The sequence below is a fragment of the Vanellus vanellus genome (genome assembly GCF_965231255.1).
Source record: "Vanellus vanellus genome assembly, chromosome: 11".
NCBI classification, from domain to species: domain Eukaryota; kingdom Metazoa; phylum Chordata; class Aves; order Charadriiformes; family Charadriidae; genus Vanellus; species Vanellus vanellus.
The window spans coordinates 17,337,591-17,364,416 of record NC_138916.1 but is presented as its reverse complement, the minus strand read 5'-3'; the positions used below and the strand labels follow the sequence as shown (position 1 = coordinate 17,364,416).

The 26,826-nt window shown below is 43.5% G+C and overlaps 1 protein-coding gene across 1 annotated transcript in view; it reads left to right on the top strand.

The window, feature by feature from the left end:
- Positions 1-203: 203 nt before the first annotated feature.
- Positions 204-26,826, top strand: part of AGBL1 (AGBL carboxypeptidase 1) — a gene marked incomplete at its 5' end in the record, with an annotated part of 291,273 nt that continues 264,650 nt past the window's right edge. Inside the window, 5 exons of the mRNA XM_082488796.1 lie at positions 204-254; positions 20,243-20,306; positions 21,621-21,767; positions 23,402-23,533; positions 25,975-26,068. Coding sequence (XP_082344922.1) covers positions 204-254; positions 20,243-20,306; positions 21,621-21,767; positions 23,402-23,533; positions 25,975-26,068 — 488 coding nt within the window. The remainder of the gene's footprint in view (positions 255-20,242; positions 20,307-21,620; positions 21,768-23,401; positions 23,534-25,974; positions 26,069-26,826) is intronic.

The following is a 26,826-nucleotide window of genomic DNA, read 5'->3' as shown; positions in this document are numbered from 1 at the left end:
GGGTACATTTATCTCTCCTGCTGAGGTCTAGAGTTGCATTGCTGTGATTATTGGTGGTAGCAGTGTGCGTGTGTCTGGGGATCTGTGTTTAGCTTCTTCGTTTCTTAAACGGCACAGGGGCAGCAGCAAGGCAAGTTGGCAGCTTTGCTGTCTAGCTGCATTGCATCTGCTGCTAGAAACAGGGAGTGTGAGTGGGGAGCAGCATGGCAGAACAAGAAGCCAGTGGCTTGCAAGTCCTTCTCTCCACCCTCCAGGTAAGAACAGATTGAACTAATAAGAGAGACGCTTGGGCTTGTTTTCCTCTTTAATTCACCAGCAGCGACTTGTTGGGCTGAGGTTGCTGGTATGAGCTCCCTGCTGGCTTGTCTCTAAAAGCATCAGCGTGAAGGAGTCCTGACCTGCACCTCCCACCCTAAAAAGCCTTTTATGAAATGAAGTTTCACTATTCGGAGATGAATGCCAGCAATTACCGCGATGCATCAATCACTGAGCCCCGTCTGAGGGCAGAGTCTCGGCTCCCAAGATCTTGCTGCGTTCAGCGGGGGAGCGAGGGAGGTGTGAGGAATCGGCTGCTTTGCAATGAATGGGACCTGACAGCGCTGTCAGTCTGCAAGCTAGGCGAGCCCCAGCAGCGCACGCCACTGCTCCAAGGGCTGAGGGGGACGGGTAAACAGATCTGCCTGGGAGCAGCCAGTTCCTCCCTGTCAAATTGTCTTCACCAGGACCCTTAAGCACTCGCAGGGAAGTGACAAAAACTCTTGAGGCTGAGACTGGCAAGGCACTGGCGTTGGGTGTGCTCAGTAAATGCTCTGGAGGAGCAGAGGGAAGGGAAGTGTCCCAGGCCAGGGTCATACTTGTTGGACAAGCTCGGCCACGGGATGAAGGAGAGCTATCTTTTCCTCTGCCTGTACGCAACCCCCTTGGTTCTGTTTTCCCTCAGCATGGATGCGCTCCTCCCGGTCTTGCAGGAGAAGATGTCTAAGCTGAGGCGTGAGCTACCATATGAAATGGAGTGTGTGTTTTGGGAGGGAACCCGTGCTTTCATGAGCCATCGTTTTGTCATACGGGGTGGGTGGGAATTGCTTTGCCAAGACAAGGTGCTTTCATAAAAAGCAGCTTTTAGAGAGCTATGGTGAAATGCCAGTTGTCTGTACCTCTCAGGTGCCCTGAGCCCCTGCCTGCAGCTGTACTGATGTGGGTCAGAGCCCCACGGCGACAGGAGTTGTACATCTGAGGCAGCAGCATCCTCTGATTGCTATGTGTGTTGGCAAAACCTCACACATTGCAGAAACAGAAAATAAGAGATAGGGTATGTAAAACAGACTTACCCTCCTGGATGAGTCCGAGGATCCATGCCTCCCACCCCTGTCTCAGAAGGTTTCTGTGACCAGCTGCAAGTGTGTAGGGAAGGTTATAAAACCCCATGATACGTAATTGGCTTCAAAACTATAGTTGTGGGGGCTGATCAGCCTTGACATTTTTATCCAAGCTTATGTAACTGTCAACAACTTTCATTTCTCGTATCATTGTCAAACCCTGGTTTGCCCTCTGTGGTACCCTGTGGCAGTGAGTTCTGCAGGTAAACTGGCAAACTGTAGCAAATTGTCCTATTGTTCCTTTTTTTTGGCAGTGTAACTTGCCTGCCCCTATGTTCTTACAGCTTATTTAATATGTTTTGTGCTAGTTTTCTTGCTGTATCCAAGTTGTAGCCTTCTCGCTATTACTTTGGATAATTGTGAGCTGAGTATACATCTGCATTTTTTTTATGCTGTCTAACAATAACAATCCTGGTGCTCTCTGTAAAATCTGGGAGCAGAGCTGGACAAGGCCTAGGATTAAATTGGAAGCTGTAGCTTAAAATCAGGTATGTGATTCATTGACAAACCTACATAGAGGGCTAGACTAGAAATAGTCAGGAACACTGCAAGTGAAATAGGTGGTGGTATTGGTAAAATTGCAAGGTAGCAGAGCATTCATCCCCAATATTATAAAATCTAACCTTGGTACAGAACCCTTGTTTCCAAAAATTCTGCATTCACTTAGAGAAGGGCAAAAGGCTTTCTTGTTGTATCTTCAACTAGATGCAGAGGTTTGAGTGCTAGAGGACAGAAAGTAAGCGGTTGATGACAATTACAATGCTGGTATGTTCTGATTCTCCTCCTTCCCCTACCTCTTGCCAAAACATTACCAGCATACTGCAACACCATCACCTCTCTGTGCTACAAAAAACAGGTAATAAAAAAGACCTTTACTTGTCACAGTTGGAAAGGACTGGCCTGGGAAATAATAACTTTTGTTGATGTTTGCATTTGCCAATAATATCTCTTCACACTTCGTTATTTTCTGAAACAGCTGTCCAAAACATGGTTGCTTTGGTTTTGTGTCGTGCTGGATTGTCAGTACTGGTTCATATTTTTTTATTGGGCATGAAGAACATGTCTGCTGCATACAGCAGGTATTCTGCAGGATAATACTGTGTATTTTTAATTTATGTTAGCACATAACATTGCTTTGTATGCAGAAAGCTTTCAGGTGAAGACTGAGGGAACATTCAGCCACCAAGCCAGTCTTTATGAACCTCAGAATGAAAACATCCTTTCTCCTTCGGTCACTCACACAGGGCTAAACCTCTACCACACTTCCAATCGCCAGCACAGATTATTATTCTCAGTTGGAGGAATGTCTCCACCTGAGATAGGGTCTATCACCTTCAGCCAAAGGAATAATCTACCCCATCTCCTCCTGGCATAGACTCTTTTACTCCTACTCTCGGGCTTTGATAAGGATGGTTTCATGCAGAACAAAACCAGAAGAATGTGCACATTGTAACTGAACTCCTGCTCTAGTCGAGGGAAGAAACACATTTGGTTTCTGAGCTCTTCAAAACTGTTCCCAGTGCAGCGAAGGAGCATGATCCTCCAAAGACAGCTCAAACCCCTGAAAGCACAACATATTACAGATGTTCTGAAAAGTGACAAGGTGAGAAGCAAAAACTGCTTTCAAAGCGCAGCTGCATTTTGTCACCAAAATGTCACTGCAGGGAAGGCGTGACATTTCAGATCTCTAGGTAAAAAGTGCTTCATTGCTTACAAGGTGCAGCTTTAAAATGTGAATTTCTGATTTAAGAAAAACCTCTCCCTTTCTCATGTTTTTTTTTTTTTTTGGTTTTTTTTTTTTTTTGTCAGTATGGCAGAGCTGAGCTCTTAGGAATTTACTGTAGTTTCTCATTTTGCTTCTAACCCTGTTACCTTCTTCTTCGCTCTCTCTTCTTGACTGTCCCCCTCCAACGTGCTCCTACAATTATCAGTTCTTGTCCCTCTGGCTTGGAGAGTGTTTCCCCATTCTGTTCCCAGTTCTTACTGCGTGACATTGACCTCCTCACCTCACATCCAGCTCTGCTCTGTCTTTCACACATGGACAGGGAGTGCAGTACCTAGACCAAGGCTGGACTGATTACTACTCTTCATCCTACTCCCTGGCCACAGCATAGCAGAAATAAACATCCTCCGCATGTACGGTTTACAACCATGGAAAAAAGTCTGACATCCTGTTTTACAGGCAGCCTCCCTAATGCAAGATCCCAGAGAGATTTGGGATTAGATCTCTTGTTTATTTTAATGCCAGGAGGACATATCTGGGTGTTAGTTAAAAACAGCTGTTAGTTGCTAAGCAGAACAACAGAAAACTTAAGACAGCACCTTCCATTGTGCCACAGTCTATTGAATCCCTTGAGATTGTAGAGCATCCTAGTTCCTACTGCTGGGTGTCCTGACCCTCAGCTCACTCCATCCTCTAACCAGTTAGCTAAATAAGAAGCATTTTGATTCTTCCACTGCTTTCTCCCTGCTGTCTTTCTCGCTTGCCAGGCCCAGACGTGAGCCTGCTTTGGTTGCCCCTGAGAACAACTCCTTATTCCATAGCAGTGTACATTGTGTTGCCTGAGGAATCCCAGATTTCCTGTTGGCTCTCTGTATGGTTTTCACATGCTTCCCGAAGCCACAGTGCCCGTTCACATATTCTGCAAAGCTGGCAGCCCCTGGGGCTGTTGGCAGATCTTTGGCTCAAACTGTGTCCTACTGTGTTGGACTGCGCAGGTTCCCAAATGCTGTGCTTCAAAAGGAAAAAGGTGAAGATCTTGTGTATCGATGGAGGATGTTGTTTGTGTGACGGGATTCCTCTCTGAACAGTGATGGTGCCCAGCAGGGAACAGATACAGGTTCCACTGTTTGCTAACTTGGACCTCTCCGCTCCTTTGCGCTGCCGCTTTCGAGCTGTTTTGCTGGCGGGCTGACAAGGCAGTTCTATTGTTATCCTAAAGACAAGTGGGAAGGTATCTATGCCGCTCCACTGGCAATGAATATAAACGCATTTTGCAAAACGCTTTTGTCTGCTCTGCATCCTTGCACTTATTCTGTCAGCAGAGCTGCTGAGATTCCTGGCTTTGAGCAAAATAGATGCAAAAATCCCAAGAACTGCTCAGCAAGCAGAATGCCCACTGGTTTGGGTTGGGGATGGAGGAGCTCGAAGCTTGGATCTGTGGTTTTGGGAGGCAGCTTGGCAGGCAGGGCTTAGTGGAATACCCTGAGAGGGAACAAAAATCATCTCAAAACCAGATGGCCATTTTTATGTGGTTCATTAACTGAGTTTTACTGAGATTGTTGTACCTAAAGTGAACAGCAGTGGACTTAGTGTCCTCCTATTCCTTACAAAAAATATTCTATCTTTGGAGCAGCAAAAGTAGTGCAGTTAAGGCAGTGAGACACTCGGCTACGGGGTTCGAGGGGAAACCCTTTGCAGGGAAACAATGAGTGCTCCAGCAGCACTTCCCTGTCTCTACTGCCAATGCCTCTTAGGCTGCATGAGCCTGTTTTCTGCTTTAACTGTGGAGGAAAAGGAATAATTCTCTGCAAACAATCCTACAGAGGAAGTTCAAGCCACCACCACAACTTTGAGGGCCACCGCTTGTTCTTTCCACCTCAACTGTCTTTTCCTCCCTGTACAAGGAGAACCTAAAGGTAACCCAGAGCTCTTCCCTACAATTCCTGGCTCACCACCATGGGGCACTGCTAAGCAAGAAAGAAGAAAGGCGGTTAGCATCCATGCATTAACCCCAAATTCCTACCAGGCCACAGAATAAATATCAAGGTTTGGTGCTCTTGTGAATCAGTGCAGAACACTAAAAGCCCCCGGGGGAAGCTGGGGCATGTCTTGGACTCCACTTAAACCCTTTCACCGGCCGAGCGGGGACCAGAATTTCACTCTCTGTCCCTGGGCTCGTCGCAGCTGTTTCTCTGTGCACACTGCCAGCTCCTCTGAAAACGCCTCCAGTTGGGCTCTCCAGAATTTCCTGTGACTGAATTAATGAGAATTCAGGACCTCGAGGTGCAAAATGTACACAGAGACTGATTAGAGCAGCAGCAACTATGACTGGGCTGAACAAGAGTGTGTTGCAATCCGAGTCTGAGCAGAAATTTCCCTGTGGACCAAGGAAAGTGGGCTTCAGTCTGTCTTCTGTTGTCCCTCATCCTTGCCTAGGATGGCTTGTGCTTTGAGGACAAAGGAGATTGTGTCATGAATGTTCCTGACGACCCCTTTCTCCCTTGCTGCAGAAATGCAAATGCAGCAGGATAGCCTTGTTGCTAAATCAGTTGAATGCTGGTCTGGAGAAACGGATTATAACCCTCTGCATCTGAGTTAATCATGTGTAAAATGGCTAATAATCCCACCATGCCTCACAACAGTGTTTGAGAAATCAGGCAATGAACACTGGAAAAAAAATACCTGAAGTTCTGGTGACAACACAGTCAAAAAAAATTGAGGAGTAAATTAATAGTTTGTTTTCAGTGCAGTGCTTGGATTCCGCGCAATAAATAATGCACAGAACCACATGCTAAATGATGATGACAAAAAGCTATATGGGGTGATTTTCTAGGCAGCAGGCACTGTTCATCCTGAAGCAGAGGTTTTGTGAAATAAAACAAGTTGTCATGAAGTTTAAAAATGCAGTTACTCCAGGCATCCAGATGAAACAACATGAACACTTTAAAACTGGTGCTTCTTAGCTGTTGAGGGCCTGACTTTGCACTCATGGCCAGGCTGTTTAACTTAGACTGTTTGGATGTAATATAATGGCACATTATACCATGTCAAGCAGCTTTATGTTGTGCATTTTTGTACAACTGCTGCATTATAGACACAAACACACATTAAACTAAATTGCGTCAGGAGGTATATGCATTTGTTAAAATACTTACCTTTCACATACAGTATAAAAATATATTCAGATGCATCTGCTTATTTATTTGTAAGTTAAGAATAATTATTGGTGGTTATCTAGCTTCCATAGGTGTTTCGTATACTTACAGATATATTTCTATATTACATCAATATTTTTATGTCAATGGAAAATTTCTGCCTTCTCCTTTTCTCAGGCTTCAATAATTTTCCTCTGTGAAATATATGAAAGAGATGTTTTCATACAGAGAGGTGTTTGCTTCAATAGATCTTGCTTGTGTTTCTTTGTATAGTGTAATCTTATTTTCAGTGTATTATGCTGCATTTTGTTGTAATGACTCAGAGATCTTTTCAACACATTTTTCTGTTCAATGCATTGGTCCAGTCTTTATCTATAACGGGAAAAAAAAAGTCTGTGGTGGAAAATATGTCCATTGACATCTTTGAATTAAAGTCTGTTACATTACATTACATTTAGCAAAAAGAGCAGTAAAGTTACTTGCATTGAAAAACATGTGGGCTGATAATGGTTAACTTTAGCAGTGTCTGTTGACACCAGCAGAGAGTTTACTGATGTACGTTAACAGAAACAAAAACATTTCATAAATGTACCAGGAATTTAAGAGATTGGGTGGAATTTTGTGTCACTTGGTCTGGGATAGCAGGGTTGAAAATTGATCCTGGAGTTGTTGGTATCATAGGGACGCTGCCTCTGCGTGATCGTTACTGTTTGTGCTAGGATAGGTAATACGTATCATCATTGCTCTTGAGATGAAATCTGGGGAGATTTATGCCTCTGGAAGTGAAGGTAAAAGCCCCTCCTTTGGCAGGGCTCCAGGAGGAGTCAGTGGGAAGTGTAGAAGTAAGGTAGTGTTTGCTGGTAGCTCCTTGTGGAGCGAGCCACACTCCTGGGGAGAGGTGGCCCTTTTCTGTGTATGTTAGGGTTGATGTATGGACACCTTAGAACCTCAGGCTTTCACATGTCTTTGAAAATCCTAAATCCATAGACATACCATGTGCCCACATATGTCAATGGCCTCTGCCAGACTCCAGCCCCGTGACTATGTTCTTCTCAACAGACCAGGATATAAAATAATTCCCTATTGACTTTCCCTGTTCTTTTAATAAGCACTTGTCTCACAGATAGTCTATTTGCACCTGTTTGCCTACAGGGCCCGATGGGCCATAGGATAGAAGTGCTGATCCATGAGCCGGGGTTGTTCTGTGTGCCGGGCTTGCTGCTCATCTCTGCAGGAAGGGATGAGGAGCTGTGATTCTCGGGCAAACCAGACTGATTTCAGTCCCCAGGGGATTGTGGGGAATGCGCCTGGAAATTGGTGAGACAAGCTCCTTAAGAGGAAGCTACAACTTTCTCTAGGGAGACCTAGAACAGTTCAAAGCAATCTCACCACACAGTCTCCCTTCTCCCCGTTGACAAAACTGAGTTTCCTGCAGGAGGTGAGGAATGAGCGTTAGAGGGAAACTGTATGGTGTGTTCTTGTATAACTAAATTGTGCAGCTCAGTTGACATACTGGTGGGTCATCAGTGCCTGCAATGCTGGAAGCTATGCGTGCAACAGAAAGCACTGCTGTGCTGCAGTTTTAGAAGAGACAATTTAATTTCAGAAAAGACAGTTTAATTGGACATGAGTCCAAACCACCCTCAAATATTTGTAGTCATTTTCTGTTATAATTAAAAAACAAACAAACAAACAAACAAACTGTTTTTTTCTGATTGATTCCACTTTGTGAGAAGTTGACCCAAATATAGTATAGGTGCATTCTTCAGGCGGAGATTCAAATTTCCAAGAACTGGAACTTTTGCCTTTTCACACAGGGGAAACAATTTATTTTAGTACATTTTTGGGAAGGAAAGTATAATGTAATGAAGAATGCCTCTTTAAAATAAGATCATTCTCCTCCACAGGTCAATGAAAACATACCACATTTATATCCATGATTTAGTACTTGCTTTTGATCTGTCGCACTGTTATGGCCTTTGTTTTACTGAGTGGGAACCTACCATATTATAAAGAAATCAAGGTTTCAGAAGTCAAGAATTTGTCATTGATTTCATAAGATGTCTTCTAGAGAGGACAAAGATAATGAGACCCTTCTCCCTACAGGCACTACTAAGGTACACAAAAGAGTAAATGTTTTAGACCAGCTATTAATTGATAGAATAACATCTGCTTGACAAGAAATTCCCTGGGCAAAGCTAAACCTCCTTCCCTTAGGGGTTTTAGAGAACAAGGTTGGGTTTTTTCTTCTTATGATCTGTTCTCCTGGAAGAACACAGCCTTATTTTCAAAAGGTGCTGTAGGTTGAGGTGGAATTAATGAGAACAGCAAAACTTTCATGATGATTCTTATTAGAAAATTGAGTAATTCTGACATGGAAGTGTCCTATGGGAGAAATAACTACTCTACCAAATACATCTTGGCTTTTTTCCCCCTTTCAACAAGGGATGCTTTGAAACCGAAACATACATTTTTCTGACACTAGAGCCATGGAAGCACCACAGCATTGTGTTTTACTGCAATCAACTACTGTGAAGCCTTTTATGCACATTAATTTTCAGTGCAATTTACAGGCAGAGGTTTCCCACTGGGCCCAATGGAAATTTGATCCCTGTATTAAACACAGACAGACTTTTCTCCCCTGGGCCCATCTGCTTCACTGCACTCTGCTACCTTTTCCCTCCCTTTCAAAAGAGACAATGATGGTGTATTGACAGCTAAAGCAGGAGTCCTGGGCTTTATTCTCAGGACTGTTACAAACTCCCTCTATCAAACTCATTTAATGTCTGTACCTCCAGATTTCTCCATCTGGTCAGTAAATGGAGATAAAACTCATCTGTCAAGTTAGGGCAAAGGGAGTTTTACTTCACGATGTTTCCCAAATCAAAGGGTGGAATAATTGACTCCATGAGCAGACAACACTCATGCAGCCTCGGTGAAATCAGCGCAATGCCTGTCATTCTCTGCCATCCTCTGTTTTTTTTATGTGATTCCTGCCAAAAGGCCAAAGCAGCAGATTTAAAGTGAAGATAAGGTTGGCCCTCCATTTTATTCAGGATTAACCTGGCAAGCAGGAGCGTGACAGGGAGCGAAAGAGATCCTTCCATAAGCAGTTGGCTTGGCATGGTGAATGCCCACCTGTCTGCACTGCAAAGGAGGGGAGGAGGGAGCATGGTCCACCTGACCTTTCCCTATGATTAAAATGCTGATCTGATGAAGTCAGAGGAACAAACTGAACTGCCTCTTTCGACCCTCCATTTTTCCAGGAATAAACCAGTGCCATCCACATGGAGACAGTTTCTGGAGAGGTTAGCACTACTGCCCTGATTTATCTGGCCTCCTCTTTGGGAAAATCTCCTGCATTTGAGGGGCCTCTTGCCCCATGCTAAAGTTCTGCAAGTGGGGGAGAGAGCCGGAGATGACAAATGAGAAAGAGAACACATGCCTGGCTCTCGTTTTCTTTCACAATCTCTCTTCCAATAGGGCTTAGGTCATTTGAGCTCCCCATAATGCATAGGGATTTCAAGGGGACAGCTGGAAGCAGAGATGCATTGAAATGACTTGCTCTTTTAGATGAAAACTATGCTTATTAGCGGTTTGTTTCAAAAGCTCCCGCAGCAGCAGGTGTATCTCACTGACTGCAAACTCTGGAGGGTTTTGCCTAAAAAGTGTTGTCTGAGGGCCTGTCTGATCAAACAGATGGAAATCTTCATAGCTGAGTTCCCCTGCTGTGTCCTAACAAAGCCTGCGGAGCACTGTTACACCAACAGGTCTCCATGAGAACATGCTTAAATAAAATAGGACACAACAACTACTTTTTGGTGGTCTCTCCATGCTGGTGATGGATGCAGGCATCAGAGGTAGACTCTGACATAAACCAAATCTACTGGGTATTCACTGAAGAATTCACCTTTCTTTCAGAGATCAGTCTACCATAACATCAAGACTCTGTTGCTCAGATCTCAGTGAGACACATATGGGTCTTGCAGAGCTTGGAGGTCCTTCCCCATTGCTGTACCAGCAGCAGAGGAATATGTGGCTCATGCTGAAGGTCCCCTCTTTTCATAAGAGTCGTGCTGTCATATGTTCAGCCTTTTCCCGTGTGAGAGTGTCTCAGGAGAGACAGCCCATGGAGTTTGATTCGGTGAAGTCCACAGGGGATCTCAGTAGACTGAAGGTGAACAGTGTGTAGAGGATGGCACATGAGGGGACACCGTGCCCCTTGCCTCCTGGGTCAGGATGTGCTGGGTCAGTGCTGCCCCTCGGGCACCCATGGGCACAGCAAGTGCTGAAGTTTGCTCTGCTTCAGAAGCCCTATAGTCTTGCTGCATGGAGAAAGGCGCCAGTAGGCATAAGAGCTCTCATTCATCTCTCACTTTGCAATGTCCCTGGTCTACATTAGTGTAGATCTCAGCTCAGGAGTCTCTGGGAGGAGAGTGAGCTCCTATATTTAAATTTAACTCCTGTCACGTTTTCCTGAAGCACAAACGCAGCAGTGAGCTCATTCACTGAGCTAATAAAGTGCCTTTTAGCTTGACTGACCAGCACTTAGTTTGCAAGTTCTTCTGAACTACTGAACTGAAGTAACAAGGGCTGAATAAAGCCCCAAACATGTCTTCCTTTAACATGGTGGCATTGGCTTGCTGCTGCTGCTGCGTGGCTTGCACAGCATGTAGACTAAAGATAATGAAAAGCTTTGTTACCTTCTGGATGGAAAACGACATACCCCTCTCATACCTTTTAAAAACTTGGCAGCCTTTTCAGAGAACTGAGAGCTTTGCTTTTAAGAGATTGCTGTTTAGAACTAGACAGATGGATCTCAGCAATGCAGTTAGACAGATGTTCTGCTTTACATTACTAGTAATAATACTTTGAATCATTAGAATTTTGAAACAGAGTTTGCTATTCATTATGGATGCCAAGTCTCGTTTGCTGTTTGATTTTTCACTTAGACTGGATGGGAAAAATAGGTTCATCATTTTCTCTTTCAGGTTCTCTCTCTTAAGAAAATAAGCTGTGACTAACAATAGTTATTAGCAGTTTGTCTCCACTACCCATACCTCAATCATCATTATTAAGTGTTGATTGATTAAAGGCATTTTCATTGCTGTTCCAGAAAGCACTTTTGAAAGTGTGGTAGATTGACACATAAGGACACTTATCTTGGCTAGAGAAAGGACTGGTGTTTTTCTAAACCAGAATGTACTTTATAGTGATCCTTTTCTTCAGCCTGTACAGGTCGATGTCAGACTAATATGTAGCAAATGGGCACGTTAGCACTGGAATATAGAGAGAAGCCCAGACTGAACAGAGTGTTATTCTAGGCAAGTGCCAGGGTAGACTGAGCGTAGACATAGGGACTCTTGTGGCTTTGTCGTGCTTAGCCCAAGCAGGAACATCGCAGAGAAGGCAAGGATAACATCATCTTCATTATGGCTATTTATTTGCACCTGCACATACTGACATTTGTGATAGTATTAAAAATCTGTGGTTTTATTAAAAAGCAAGTACCTCTGGAAATTTTCCAAGGATCTTCCAGACTCACTTGTACTTTGAGAAATGCCATTACTTGAAAAAAAACTTTATTAATTCCCAAATATACTACTTCTTTGAAAGACAGAGCGTTCTCTGGCCTGACACCCATAAAATCTCACAAAGAAAGTACCATGTTTCATGCTGCTCTTTTGTCATTAGTAGAGGAAGAGCAACCTACAGCTGAACAGAAAATACAGATCGTTCCTATCAAGTTTGGGTGGCAGTTATGTTAAGTAGCTGTAACAGAGTGGCTTTTGAATGAAACACTAAGATTTTAAAATAGTTCAGTAACAGCTTAAGTAATATAAAATATAGGAATAAATCCAAGAAACAGCAATAAACAGTAGATGCTAACGTGTGTAGAGATCATTGCGCAAGAATGGTTAATGCCTTATAGAAACTTATTAAGAGAGGGTGAAAGACACATGCTAGAATAATTTTGGCATTAAAATAAAAATAGATTAAAAAAAGGAAAAAAGTGAATGATATAACATTAAATCCAGTCACAATTTTTAGGTGTTATATGTAACGTTGTGAAATAAGAGATGAAACCTGAGAGAATTTATCTGCAGTAGAAATTACAGAAAGAACATTAGAAATATTCAAAGTCTAAAAGCTTTTTGCAGAATATCACGTTTTGATTTATCTCAAAGTTTCCTCATTCTTTTAAAACTTCCAATTTGACAGAAGCATTTGAAGGTTATATAACAATGTGTTTTACCACTGGTTCTGCATAATAAAGTAATTGCTCTATTAGAGATGCATTAGTGACAGGAGCAAGTGACACAGAGGAACTTTGTATCAGGAGGAACTTCTGCATAAGGATAATCTTTTCGTTGAGAACATAGATAGAAATCTGGCATAAAAGAAAGAAAGAAAGAAAAGAAAGAAGGAAAGAAGGAAGGAAGGAAGCAATTTACTTTGCCAACAGTATCCAAGACATTGCAGTTCATCAGGGTATGATTCCTGCAGGTATCGGGATGTAAATATATTTTATTAGTGTGACACACTAATGGTGTGGCACAGACATGATGAACAACCTTGCTCTGAAGTTAGGCAAAACACCGTGGAGTCTTTGTGACATAGCAGGTAAAACATCCTTTGGAAAAGGGTCGGGTCACGGTCTATGTGCTTCTTAATTCCTATATTGCTGAATTAAATGTAGCATCTCCCTCGTCCTTGGGCACGAGGATGAATAGCTTCATAGATAGGGCTAGGACCCAGTGGTGGTGAGTAGCCCTTTCTTCTCCCTGTCTGGCATTAGAATTCATTGCAGGGGATGGATAGGTTTTTTCTGCTGCACTTACTCCTGGGAAGTTGGGAGAAGACTAATCTCAGGGAAGGAAATCTTTGAACCCCCCACAAATAAATGGTAGTATGCATGATTGAGAGCTATAATACTTCTCTGCAGACAGAATTATTTAATTTTATTGGAATAGCTATCTGGGCTCTGCCACCGATCCTCTTAGGTATTGACTAAGTGAATTTCCCACCACAGGGAGGTATTTCCCACCAGGAAAATAAGGAACAATGAATCTGATCTTCTTGATGAGGGATGCAGTGGGGCAGGTGTTAATTAATATTTGTGAAGAAATCTGTGATCCTGTGATGAAAGGTGTTATGTTAGTGCAATTTATTGCATTAAATATAGTAAGATTCCTTGGCACAGATGATTTCCACCATGTTATTCACCAAGTTATTTTGGCTAGAGATCAGCTCAGGCCAAGCTGTTACATCTCAACACCTTCACTGCTTTGAAGACATTCAGATAAAAGTTTGGAATTTGCCCATTTCTGCTTTGAAGCAGTTCAGTCCCACAGAGCGTGGCACATATCCTTCGAGAAGAAGCCCTGAAGTTCAATGAATAGGACCAAAGCCCTGTACCACAGCATGACAGAATTTGGCTTTGAGGCACAACTTCTGCCCAGTCACCTGGACGAGCTGATCCTCATTGGGAAGGCTGTGCAATCATTACACCCAGCAGTGACCTGGTGTGTTATTGAAAAAAAATGTTGCAGGTTATCACATCTAAGTGCAAACAAGGATGAGAAAAAACATACCTTCAGGTCACTGCAGGCCATGAAAAAAGCCACCCACCTGACTGCAGCAGGCCAGAGAGAGGGACCTTTTTTATGAGTATTTGCTATATTTCCTGGTATAAAATCCACAATTGCTGCTTTGAGTTGATGTATAGAACCTGGCTTGGTGTTAAGCATCTGCAGGAATGAAAATGGCTGGTGCTCGGGTAAATAAGGTGCTCGCCATGCCTCACAGGGGCATGCAGGAGCCAGTGAGAGGGACTTGGCTCTAAAGCTTGGGAACAGGAGAAAGAACTTGTCGGACCACGTGTCTTGCTCTGGGAGGCCCCTTGGCTGCCCTGTGTACAGTTTGAGGGCTACCTGATCCCACGCAGCTGCGAACGCCTTTCTCGCAGGATTATAGAGGTCATTTAGGACACTACCAGAGCAGCAAGGTCCTCCTCTCTGAGGCTTTAAATAGCCCCTTTCCCTTCCAGGTCTCCTTTGAGTTTCCTGGCTTGCTCAGACCTATCTGACTCCAGAGGAGAGGATATTCAGGTTCGTCCAAAGAAATGCACTTACTGTTTACCACAGAGGATGGTGACGTCTGTGGTGGTGCTGAGGATGGTTGGATAGCTGTTTTGGGAGCAGAGGCAAGAGGACCATAACTTCTTGGGATCCTGCTAAAGCAGGATGATGGCAGTATTGTAACAAAGTGCTTCAATAATAACAAAATTCAGGCTGTAATCACTTTAATTTGGATACTCCCTTATTCTGAGGTTGCCTGGTGAAATCTGATCTCTGAACCAAAGGGCTTTCCCCTCAGAAATAATGATTTTTATTTTTTTTTTTGAAACCTCCATGTATCCAATACTGTTGGTAATAACTTCCCAACAAGAATAAATCACAGTTAGCTGGCTGAATATTGAGGCTGAGGATGAGAGCACACAGACAAGAAACTCTCCAGGGTATTTTGCTCTCTTATTTAAGTATGAATTTTTAGCTCCTCTTAAATTAGAAAAAGCAATTTACTCTGACAAGGCACAGAACGTAAGGCGCTGAACCTGGCTTCACAGTTATTGTGAGACTGGATAGTCAGCTGTGGGAAGAAGATATCCAGCTGGCAAATCCATAATGCCAGCAGTGAGCGGCTGTGCCCAGCAGTTGGGTCTGGTACGCACCTCTGCCTCGCTGGCGGCAGAACGTTGGGAGGGGAGTCTCTGATTTAAGTGTTAATACAATTATTAGCAGCCCCCTAGTTTCTAGAGGTCTCAGGAGAGAGTGAGGACTAATGCTGCTCGGCCCCTAACCTAGTCTCAATTTTAGCTGGTATTAATTTTGCACCAGGATTTCTCTTCAATAGTCTTTGAGTGCAGAGAGTGGGAAATCTTACTTGCAGATGCAAGTCTCATTACACAGACAGTTAGGCTTCTGACTGCTGCTATTTGTGTGAGCAAATTTATTAAGGGTAGGAGAAGAAAGAAGGATGTATTTTGAACACATTACACCTGCTTCCCTATTTAGAAACAGGCTATTTAAAAACAAACAAACAAACAAATAAACAAACCAAAAACCCCACGGAAATGGACATCCTATTCCTCAGTCTCTTTAAAAAAACAGGTCTGGAAGTTTGTTAGCCCAGTGCAGCGATAGCATTTCTTTAAAAAGAGGCCTGTTTTGGTTGGTTTTTTTTCTAAGCAATAGTACAGCTTTGTGAAACTATATCCAACAATTAATTTCATAGGAGTATTGTTAGAAATCATATTATACATTGTCTTCCAGGAGTGACTTCTTTAATTTTGCATTTATTATTTTTGTGAGTGGAATAACAGCTTTGTATTTCTTTCCTCAAATAAAATATTTATTAGTAAATATTGTGCCACACAAATTAATGCTGTTTCATTTCTTTCTGGGCATCCTCCTCTTTTCAGCAGCAATGCTTAGACTCACAGTAAACACACTCTCAGTAGTTTGCATGTCTCATTTGGAGAAATACCTGCTTTTGGGCAAAAGACATGAAAGCCCAAAAGCCACACAAAGACTGAATTTATGGGAAGTCTTTCTTTTAAGTCAGAGCTACAAAGGGGGACTGCACTGGTATCTGCTGTCCTTCAGGTGGGACAGGAAAAATCCCACCTCTGTTGGCTCTTCAAATCTTGCGGAAAGCATCCCAGGAGACTTCCCTGACAGAACGAGATTACCTGTTGCTGTGGTTTAGTTGCAGTTTTATAACCTTGTCTTGAGTAAATAACAGCTTGTCTTGGCATGTTCCCAGAAACAGGACAAGGAGACAGGAACTGCTTCCCTGCTTCGTCGTAGGTCAGCAAAATAACCTGAGCTGCCAGGCAGAAGGATCTTGGGATCAAGCTGTTGTCCTCCAAACCCAATGTCACTAACTAATCACTTGCTGTAATGTATCAATGACTATGCACTGGGGTATTTTTTTATTCCTGGCTTTCTCCATCCTCCTGCTGTTTATCTATGAGGAGCTTCAGCCAAGCTAACCAAAGCCCCGGTGTTTCAGGGATTAATTCCCAGAAAAAGCTCAGAGAGGAACTATCAGCTGGGAGCTGATTAAATGCATCTGAACTCAGCCCTGTGATACATCCGGCTGGGTGAGAAAGACAGCAGGCTTTGCTGAAGTAAGAGGAGCTCCGGCCAAAAAGTACAGCCATGCTTGATATTTTAAGTGATGTTTTTTGGTACTTTAGCCTTTGTCCAGCTGCAAGCCGTGAGAGGCGGCTACAGGCTGTTGTTAATAGGTAACAATTTGGCTCTAACTCTAAATCCTTTTAGTGGAATCCTGCAGGAGGTTGGTGATTTTGTAATCTGACTTGAGCCTCTGGGAAGTTTTCTCTGCTCTCATTCCGCCTATATACAATGAATGCATCTTCGTTAGTCTGTGCGCATATAGATGTTGTATCTAGCATTCATAAGTGCTGGCGGGAATGGAAAATATTTAGCAAGAGGAATTTTAGTTCTCCTCCCTTCGCTTATGGTTTGTTCTTGAACCATCAAACATGTCTTTCAATAAAAATAACTAATGTGTTTATTTTAACCAGAGCTGTGTAAGTAATTTGCATTAAAGAAATTACTCTATTCATCTTTTTTAGATCAGGCACAAGTTGTGATTTTCTCATTTGTACTTACTGTTCAAAAAGATTTACTGAATATTTTTTATGAATGAATTTGTTGGCAATTCATCTACAAAGAGTTTGGTATAAGTATTAATTTAAACAATTATTTTGAATACATTTCAATGTCCAAATTTCTTTGATTTTGAAATTCTCTAGCTAATTAGTCAAAATCTGAGCTGTTTCTTTTCAGCAGGCAAGTTGCCATCTTGCAAGACTGCAAACAGCAACTTTAGTGTTGTTTTTTCTGTGTTGCTGTGCTATTATAAATTGGATCTGTGTTCTTCTGCAGTATTCTGTACTATTCAGTGGTGTCACTAATTCTAGTGAGAAACATGTTAGAATTTGTAATAGGACTAGGGGTTTATTCACTGTTTCAGCGAACACACAAGTCATCCAATTCCTTACTAGTACACTGGAGGAAGGGGAACAATGGGGCACCAACAAAGTCAGAGGTTTAGTGTTAAAATAGCAAGAGTAAGTACTCAGGTAAGACATTTGGCAATATCACCCAGCTCTAATTTGTACATCTTAAAGGTTGATCTTTCACGTCCCCTCAAGTTCTTTGTTTGCCTGAGTCCCTTTATAAAGCACATGGAAAGTCAGAGGATATCTTATGTCATCACTATTTGTGTTAATGGCTTAGGAAACCCACAATCCAATCAGTTAAAATAAACAACCCAGTGTAATAGGAGCATAAATCAATGAAGACTTCATTACTGAAACCTTAATGTGTAATCCATCCACCTACAGAGGAAAAGGATACTGAGAGGCAGCAAGACAAAACCAGCAGACAGTCTGATTTAGGCAACCCTGATATGTAAAAAGGTGCTGAGAACAGTAACTGTTCCTGGAGTCAGTAAATTTGGTGGGTGCTCATCACATCTGACAGCCTGCCCCTGACTATTAAGTCCCTATGCTAAAAAAAACGCCAAGAAACTCTTGGAAAGAGAGCTCTTATTGTTCTTTCTTTGCTCTGAAGTTATTGGGAGACTTGAGACAGCTCAGGACTGTGGACTAATAAGCAAAGACGTGAATTAGCAAGATTAACGTATGACTGGAACTATACGTGTTACCTAGAAGTAACAGTGTTTATAACTGCTCTGACCCTGCTGCAGACTTTCCTCTCTGTGTGGTCCCTTGAGCCAGTAACACGAATTTGGACCTCTTCTCTAAGATGAGGGTGACAATACTGTGTGCACTGAGTTACTGGATTTCATTGAAGCCATGTATTCTGTTTGTTTTAGCTCTGAAAGAAGCAGTAATCCTATCATACCGAGCCTTTTAATTTCAACACGGTTCATAAAAGGGCTGAATTTTTATGTTCAGTGCAGAGATCTCTGCTTGTTGAGTTAATGTAGTAACGAATAGAAACAGCAGGCTCTCTCTCTGGGCTTGGGCCAGCTCTGAGATGAGGATGAGATACGCACTTTTCCTGTGGATTTTAGCTAACAACAAAAGTTAGGTAAGTCCTTAGAAAGGCAGCAGTGCTCACAAACCCTCTTCCCCTGAGTCCCCTGTTTCAGAAGTGATTCTCTGCTTCTTTGCTCCAATCTCTCACCCTTGCCTGACTCCTCGTTCTTCCTTCCCCTTCCCCTGACTGCATCTTGTTCTTTTGTCTCGCTCCCCTGCTGATACTCTTGTCCCTGTTGCTCACTTATGCCAGCATGAAATGTTTATCAAGCAGTTAAAGTTTGGTAGTACTGGTATCGATCAAAACCACTATGATGGGAATTCTGATTTTCAGAGATTTGGGGTTGGTTTTGTTTATAATTATGATTAAAAAAAAATAAGAAATCTAAGAATACATAATGTTGAAGATACAGAAGTTAGGAAACATCAGCATTAATGTAGATATCACATGCAGGAGATGGCACACATAATTTGAAAATACAAAGGAGGTTTGGTTGAAGGGAGCTGTCGAGCATCCTACATGAATTCTGTGACGGAGGTGGAAACCTGATTCTCCACGCTGACAGTCACCTGCTCTGACTGCAAAGACTGACATTTTTTTCCACTTCATTCCCATGTCTCACTCAGTGCATACCCTCCCCAGCTATAAGAGAGGAAGGGGTATGTTATGCAGCGCCCTAATTACCTACACGAACCTCAGCACCATGTCAGCTCATGCTGTGACTTTAGCAGAGATCAACTGGATAAAGAAAAGTCCATTTGCATTAATAGTCATTATTACAGATCTGAAGTAGATTTCCCTAATATTTGTTTCTAGAGTTTATTTTGGTAGGTGTTACTTCTTAATTCCTTGTTTTAAATGTTCAGTTGCATAATGTTAAGTATGTCAGAGAATAGTTGAATCAGTTTGGCTGGTAAAACAATCCCATACATACAGAATACACTTCAACATTTGGAAATATGGGCGCCGTATATTTGTAAGATATTACCCTATTGTAATAGTTTAATGAGAGATAAAGTGATTCCATTATAGTTTATGTGAAACACCTGAGGTACTTCGGGATCAAGACTACACAAATCCAAGTTTTCTATTATATTGGAAATTTGTATTGTGTTGTGTTGTGTCTCTACAGAAACTAAGAGGTCTAGCACTTAATCAAAATCCCTCATACAGCAATACAGACTGGTGATTAATTCTTCAGTCTCTGAAGTGAAATCTGGTTGGAAGAGGATTAAAGAAGGGGTCTAGTGTATCACACGGATGGTAGATATCATGTGTTTTTTTCTCCTCAAGTACTGTATATCTTATTTCCTCTATTGCAAAATTAAAAGTGAATCTAAAGTGGAATGTGTGATGCCAAGGTGTGGTGCTTACTCTGTCTTGATTAAAAATAAGTTTAGGGCATCTTTCTGCTCCCCAAATTCCAGACTTCCATGTGATTGTAGCTGCAAAGCTGCAAAGACAGGGAATCTTCTTGTAAGTAAGATTAATATAATTTAAAAATATTCTTCTTCAACTGCCAGTAATAAGGGGTGCTGTCACGGAAAACCACCTCACATTCAGCATTTCTGTATGATACAGAATTTCCTCAACTTTGAGGTAGCCAGACCAAACCAAAAGAGAGATGTAATTTAGAATTTGGATTTAAATTCTGCAGAAATGCTACTGTGTATTAAATATTGTGTGGTATGATTATTATGTCTGTCAGAGGCTTTTAAAATGTGTTATCAATATGGTTCCACATATTCACTGGCCAGATGGCACGAAAAGTACTCAGTGTCTGAACAAGGATCTTGGTGCCTCTGCACTGCATGATGCGCTGCAGCCGTGTAGTATGAAGTTCACTGTTCTGAATTGATCCCTAAATTTGGTGTGTTTCCATTTCAGAGCTCCTGTGACAGGGATGTCATCCTGAATATTCTCAGTGTCCTCACTGACCTGCTCTCTCTGGGTAAGGAAGCCAAGCTCTGGGGCAATGCCAGTGGGCTAGGGGCAGATAGGGGGTCCTCAAACAGATCAGGGAATTCATACCTGCCTAAACTCGGCCAGGTGTTTGCAAGGTGAACAAAATGTGGATTGTACCAATAGATCAGCAGTCCTTACTCTTGTGTTTAGAAAACTGAGCTTTTCCAGTAAGTTAAAAAGAACGACACAGAAAGTCTCCATTGTTTTTAGTTTAAAAGATGCCTGTGAGTTTCAAGGTTTTTCATAATCCCTGGCAATCAACCACTAGAAATGTTTACCAGTGCCATTGGAGAGAGGGCTGTGAGACAGGGAGAGGAGCCTGCCGCCTTAGAGCACAGGGGCTCTCTAATGGAGAGTTCAGCATCTCCCCAAAAGGCATTTCCACCTTGGGGTTGCAGGGAAGGCATGTTGTTGCATGTGCATGAGCCACATGAAAAAGTGAATTGGCAAAAGAACTGAAAAAAAAAAAAAGTTGTTTCTTTTCCTTCCTGATCCACCTCAAAAATGTCATTTGCTAAACAATTCTCAACCCAACTGAGCTGCTAGGCTGTGAGGGCTGCATCAGCGAGTGCTGGAGCCTCCTGCGTTCCCCACTCCTCGGAGACCCACTGCAGACATCACCCATCCAGCTGGGCCTCTCTTTTGAAGCCCTGCAGTGCTTTTCCTCAGCTAGATGGAAAGATTGCTTACACAGAGTGTAGGAGGTAGTCTCCCCTCCAGGAGCTGAACATGCAGCTTCCTCCAACCATGGAGACCTAAGTCACTACCAAAGTAACTCATGGATCACTGTTGACACAGTAGGGCTCACAGGATTAGCGTGTAGTTTCTTTGGAGACCTAGATTTGTTTGAAAGCTGTCTCCAAAGCTTCCCTAGGATTCCTTTTCATTTGGCAGAAGCCCGTTGCAGCTTTAGTCCTTTGCTTCTTTAATTTCCAGTATCTAAGAAAAGATCACTGAGCCTTCTGCTCCTTTGAAATCTGTTGGTGTCTCTGCTTATTCCCCTCTAATGCATTTCAGTGCACAATGGAAAACTTCTGCAGGACATGGGTTTGTAAAGATAATGACTGCCAGAGCAAGAGGAAGCAGAACCCATGGTTTCACCATGCAGCCATTAGCCGTGTCTCCAGGCCAGGGGGACCTGAGACCCAGGGTCAATTCTGCAAATGCCCTTGGGTTTATAGCAATAAAACACCATTGGAAGGCCACAGGAGCTTTGTGTGCTCCATGCTGGGTGAGGGTTTGTGATAGCTGTGGCTCAGGGCAGGGAAGCTCTAAGCAGAGTCTATCCTCTTTTCCCCAGGGACTGGCCGGAGAATTCACTACGTGATCAGCAAAGGGGGCAGTGAGGCGCTGCTGCAGGCTCTCACTGCTGCTGCCCACACCGAGCCGCCTGACCACAGCACCCTCCTGCCCCTGCTTCGCTTGCTGGCCCGGGTTGGCCAACGAGGTACTGCTGAGTGGTGGGGGACTTCTTGGGTGGTGGGCTCAAAACTAACGGACAGCCCCAGCAATAATCAACACTGGGATGTGCCTAATAGAAAGCTGTCAGTTTATTTTCGGGGTGTGCCTCTTATCTGTAGTTTGGCCAGGTAGAGATCCTGCAACAAAGCAAGGAGGGTGTAGACATGCGTAGAGGTGCTTCTTACACAGGTTTCATGCACGTTCTGCCTTGGGTTGGCCTTGTGGCTGAAAGCCCCCCCAGCAGAAATTTTATTTTGTTTTCCCTTAACCTAAGCAAAATCTTAAAAGTATGATTTTTCTTTGTTGACCCCATCTACAGTGAAGCAGCAGATCTTGGCATACGGGGGGTTTCCTGAGGCAGGGAAATGCTGGGGCAGCGGAGAGATGTGCTAGGAGCTGGCAGCTCTCGCAAGAGAAGATAGACGGGTGGCACCATACTCTGCCCCCCCGAGACAGAACCAGAAACATCCATCAGAAAGGTGGATCAAAGATCCACAGGATCAAGGGGATTCTGTATCCTCCACCCAACAGGCAAAAAGCAGTAGCTTAAAGGAAAGGTGTGAATGGAAGCAAGTCTATGCTCGAGGCGGCAGGCGAACCCCCTCATTGCCTGCCTCACCTTCCCAAGCGCCTCTGTACAACAGATACAAGGCTCTGGATGTGGAAGGCCAATCAATTGATGATGTGGATGATGGTCCATCTATACCAGAGATATTGCTGAAGTCAGAAAGCCCTGTATCATGACCACCTCCACAAGGAAGAAAAGATGGGTTATAATTGTAGGTGACTCCCTTCTGAGGCTAACAAAAGGTCTCATATGCCAGACCGACCCTCCTCTTAGGGAAGTCTTCTGTCTCCCTGGGGCCCAGGTTAAGGACATCACTAGGAAACTTCCTAGCTTGGTATGGCCCTTGGACTATTGCCCATTATTGCTCTTCCATGTGCGTAGTGATGAAGTTAGAACACGAAGTCCAAGGGTAATCAAAAGAGAGTTCAGGGCCTTGGGGCGGTTGGTAAGGTGACCTGGGGCACAGGCAATTTTTTCCTCTATCCTTCCAGTTGTGGGCAGTGACATCAGAAGAATCAGATGGACCCAGTCTATTAATACATGGCTCTATGACTGGTGTCACTCCCAGAATTTCGGGTTTTTTGATAATGGGATGGTCTATGCGGCACCAGGCCTGCTGGTGTTGGATGGGGTTCATCTTTCTCAAAAGGGGAAGATGGTCTTTGCTTATGAGCTAGCAGGGCTGATTCACCAAGCTTTAAACTAGACTTGAAGGGGGAGAGGGATAGTATCAAGCTCACTTGTGATCAGCTGTGGATCAACACACCAAGGTTAGAGGGAGAGGGTGCTAGTGAGGGCACTCAGCCTGTTGCCCTGCGATGTGCTAACTCATTGATATATGATAACCATTCTATGATTCTGTAATTTGTGACTCTAGGTAAATCCCGTGTTTTCCTGTTTTCAGTGATAATAATGCTGATCTAACTCATTGATATATTTTAATGCCTTTGTTATAAGATCCTGACTTACGAGATTTGGTGCAAATACGTTTATCAGCACTGCTGCAGAGACCTGGTCTTTGTAATAGTTTGATTCTTACATGCTTTTCACAGATAGGAAGTTTGGGCTGAAAGTGCAGAAGGCAGAAGCAACTGAAATAATACTGAGCTTGACAAGAAGAAACCTGGGCCACCACCTGCACCTCACCCACTGTCTCTGGGTCCTGCGGGTTTGTGCTGCTAATGGTGAGTGTCTGGATTTTCCTCATTTCCTCTGTGTGACAACTGCCAGAGTTCTTTTTTTAGTCATTTCAATATAAAGACACATCATTCCTGATAAGGGTTAGTGTCTGCACGCACTATTAATATACAGAATCAGGCACAAAAGCCAGAACAGCCAAAGAGAGAAGTGTTTCCCAATGGGCCTATACAGCCTTTACAGTGTATTTCATCTGTGGACTATGAAAATAAAAGTGCTGTAGTGAAAAATATTCATGACTATGATCTCCTATTCTAGAGTATAGACAGTCAACTCCTTTGCTCTGAGACTTAGGTACCTTAAGTCCCTGTGCAGTTCTCATTACCATAATAGCTGAATGTCTCACTATTATTGATTGTATTGATCTTCAGAACAGCTCCGCTAGGGAGGAAAGTATGGGTGGAGAAACAGAGGGAGAGAGAAATCAGTTAGTCATTCAAGGTCCCTCAGGAAGTACATATTAGATCTTGGTCTTCTGTCTAATACATCCCCCCCCACCACCTCAGCACTCTGCCAGCTCTTCTTGCTTGGCAATGCCCTCATATTAAATGATTCAAGCAATGGGATTTCCAGTATTGTCTCTCAGAATCATTACAGATTCGTACAGGCTGTCTCTGCTATAGAACACTGAGTTTGTCGGCACAAATTTCTCTTTGCTCACTCTAACCCTTTCCTTCCCCACATCCCTCACCCAGCAGATAATTCTTGATGGCCATCCTGTCTGCAGTCTGCTATATGCATCCTAAGATTTAGCACTCCTGGCGCCCAGCCCTTCAGGTCCCTCTATCTGCACAGGAGCTAGCTTCATGCAATGAGCTTTCTCAGGCAAGCAGCCAAGCCTCAACATTCAACCCCGCTCCCTGTGATAAGCAGTATTTAAAAGGCTGAGTGTGACTGAAAACACAGCCAAGGCCAGAAGCTGAAACGTGCCTTTATTTGGGTTTCACAGCTGTGTAGTGACCCTCTGCTGCCTCCCACCCAAAATTATGATCTACACCCTTCCCTGCTCCCTGCTCCAGTGCACCTGCATCCCAATTCAGCTGCGGTTTTCTCAGAGGTTTTAAGATGCTCACTGCAGCCTGGCCTCCTTTCTGTTAATGTCAGACCCCAGAAGCCCCACTCTGCTCCTTTGATGTAGCATCTCTGTTACTTTCCGAGTATCATCAGCACTCTCCAGATGTGCTTCCTCCTTCCATGAGCAACTTTGACTCTGTGGGCTATGTGGCCCAGCTGGGAAGCTGCAGGGGAGCGTAGGTGATGGTCTGTGTTGATGTGGTACCAAACTAGGAGATTACATGCTGCCAACCTTAAACATTATTTTTATGGAGAGAAACTGGAGAGGATCCAGAAACATATAGAACTCTGAGAGTGCATACATATGAAAGCAGAGAAGATGAGTCCTTGTCACAATCTCATGCACCAGTTCTTTGCTCCAGGCCACTCCCTTCACAATCTCTGCCACCAGTTGTGTGTGGCAGCCCACGTCCTGCTCTGGGGCAGGATGAGTTCAAGCAGCCTTGTCTACCGCTCCGTCTCTAATGAATTACCAGCTAGTATAAAAGTAGCTGGCAAGCCTTGCAAAGCTTTCCATCACAGGACAACTTGGCGGGGACACGGTAGGACTGCAGGAGATGATGGGCCCTCTGGCAGCTCTGTGATGACCACTGGGAGATATTTACAAAACAGCCAAAACCCAGCAGTGGGCAGGCAGCCAGGTCTCCCTCTGGCTGCTCTTGATTTACTGATCCTTCCACCCTGTTCACTTGTATTTAATATTTCAGGGCTGTATTCATCCCTTCTTTACACAGAAAACCAGTCTTCTAGTGGGGAGGCCTGGCTAAGCACTTAATTTATGCATTGGGCATTTTTGGAATTGATTGCAAAATCTATATATAAAAGTTTCCGGTGTGTTAGCAAGTGAGGGATTAAAGGTAAAATTGGCCTAGCTGAAATTAAATTGCATTCAGAAGCAGACCTCCCAAAAAACCCCACTTCCATACTGCTGAATAATAGCACAGAAAGAAAACTCTATCCTCTGTGCCCCTATGAAATGAACCATCCTCACAGAGTTGCCTGTGGGAAACGTGGGATGAATTTCAGCCCTGACATTTTGCTAGGAGATGACCCTATTTAACTATTATTTGTTCTCTGAAGAGTGCAATATTTACAGGAAAAGGGGCTTTGGGGAACTCAGAGAAGAACTGCAGGGTCTGAGATCTGGTTTTGTGTCTGATCTTGGCTCAGATTGCGTCTACAGACAGCTTTGTGTTTCAGTTTCTGTGTTTGTAAAATGACCTCTGAAGTCCAGTTGGGAGCCCAGAGACTCATAGCCCCAGGGGCAGCTACTCCCTTCCCTGCATCACCTCTAAACACGATGTTGCAGACTGCCTGCTTTAGATCTGACTGCTTTTCTCTTTTACTGGCTTAGTTACCACAGGAACTACACTTGGCATCAATGGAGCCATGGAGCTGCTCTTCAAAGTCATCACCCCCTACAGCAAGAGACACGTCAGGACAGTCAGGTAGGCAGTAGCCCCAAGGGAACTCATCTTTCTAGCATGGCAAGAAATAAAATTTTGGTTCCACTTGAAGAGGCAAAGAAATCAGAAATGGATGCACAATTTCCATTCACTTTAAATCTGCAGGGTTTTTTAAGAGGCAGAGATAGTTCCCTGAAGGACACGTTAATGCTGTGATTCATCATATGATTCGTACTGGTGGCCATTTATTTGTAGTGTACCCTATACAGCGATGGCAGTTTGATTGCAAGGTATCGTCCTTCATTTCCCAGTCAGGACTGGATTTTGAGCAGCACGTGCTGGCAGCACAAAAACCGCTCCTGACTACCCCTTAGCAAGAACCTCCTGCCACCACCAGCCCAGGGGCAGGTACAGTGGAACCGTGGCAGTGCTGCCTCATCCTCCTTTTGCAGACAGTTGTGACCAGGTCATGATGATATTTTTGAAATATGACAGTTCTTGCTAGTATTAATCTGGGTCTATTTTTAAGCCCATCCCAAATATTTCAAATAGTTTTTTTCTGAAGACAGCAAGTCCATTTTCTATTTCCATCTTAATGCTGAACATTAGTCCTCAAGTTGTCCATTCTGACCACGTCCTCAGATGCCTTTCAAGGCAAACTTTGTAATGTGGAAAACATCCACAGAAGGACATAACACATTTCTGTGGCTTGCTCATTACAATCAGGAGGAAGAATTTAGTGCTATGACCTGTGCCCACACAATCACATTTGCTTAAGCAACACAGAACCTGCCAGTTCT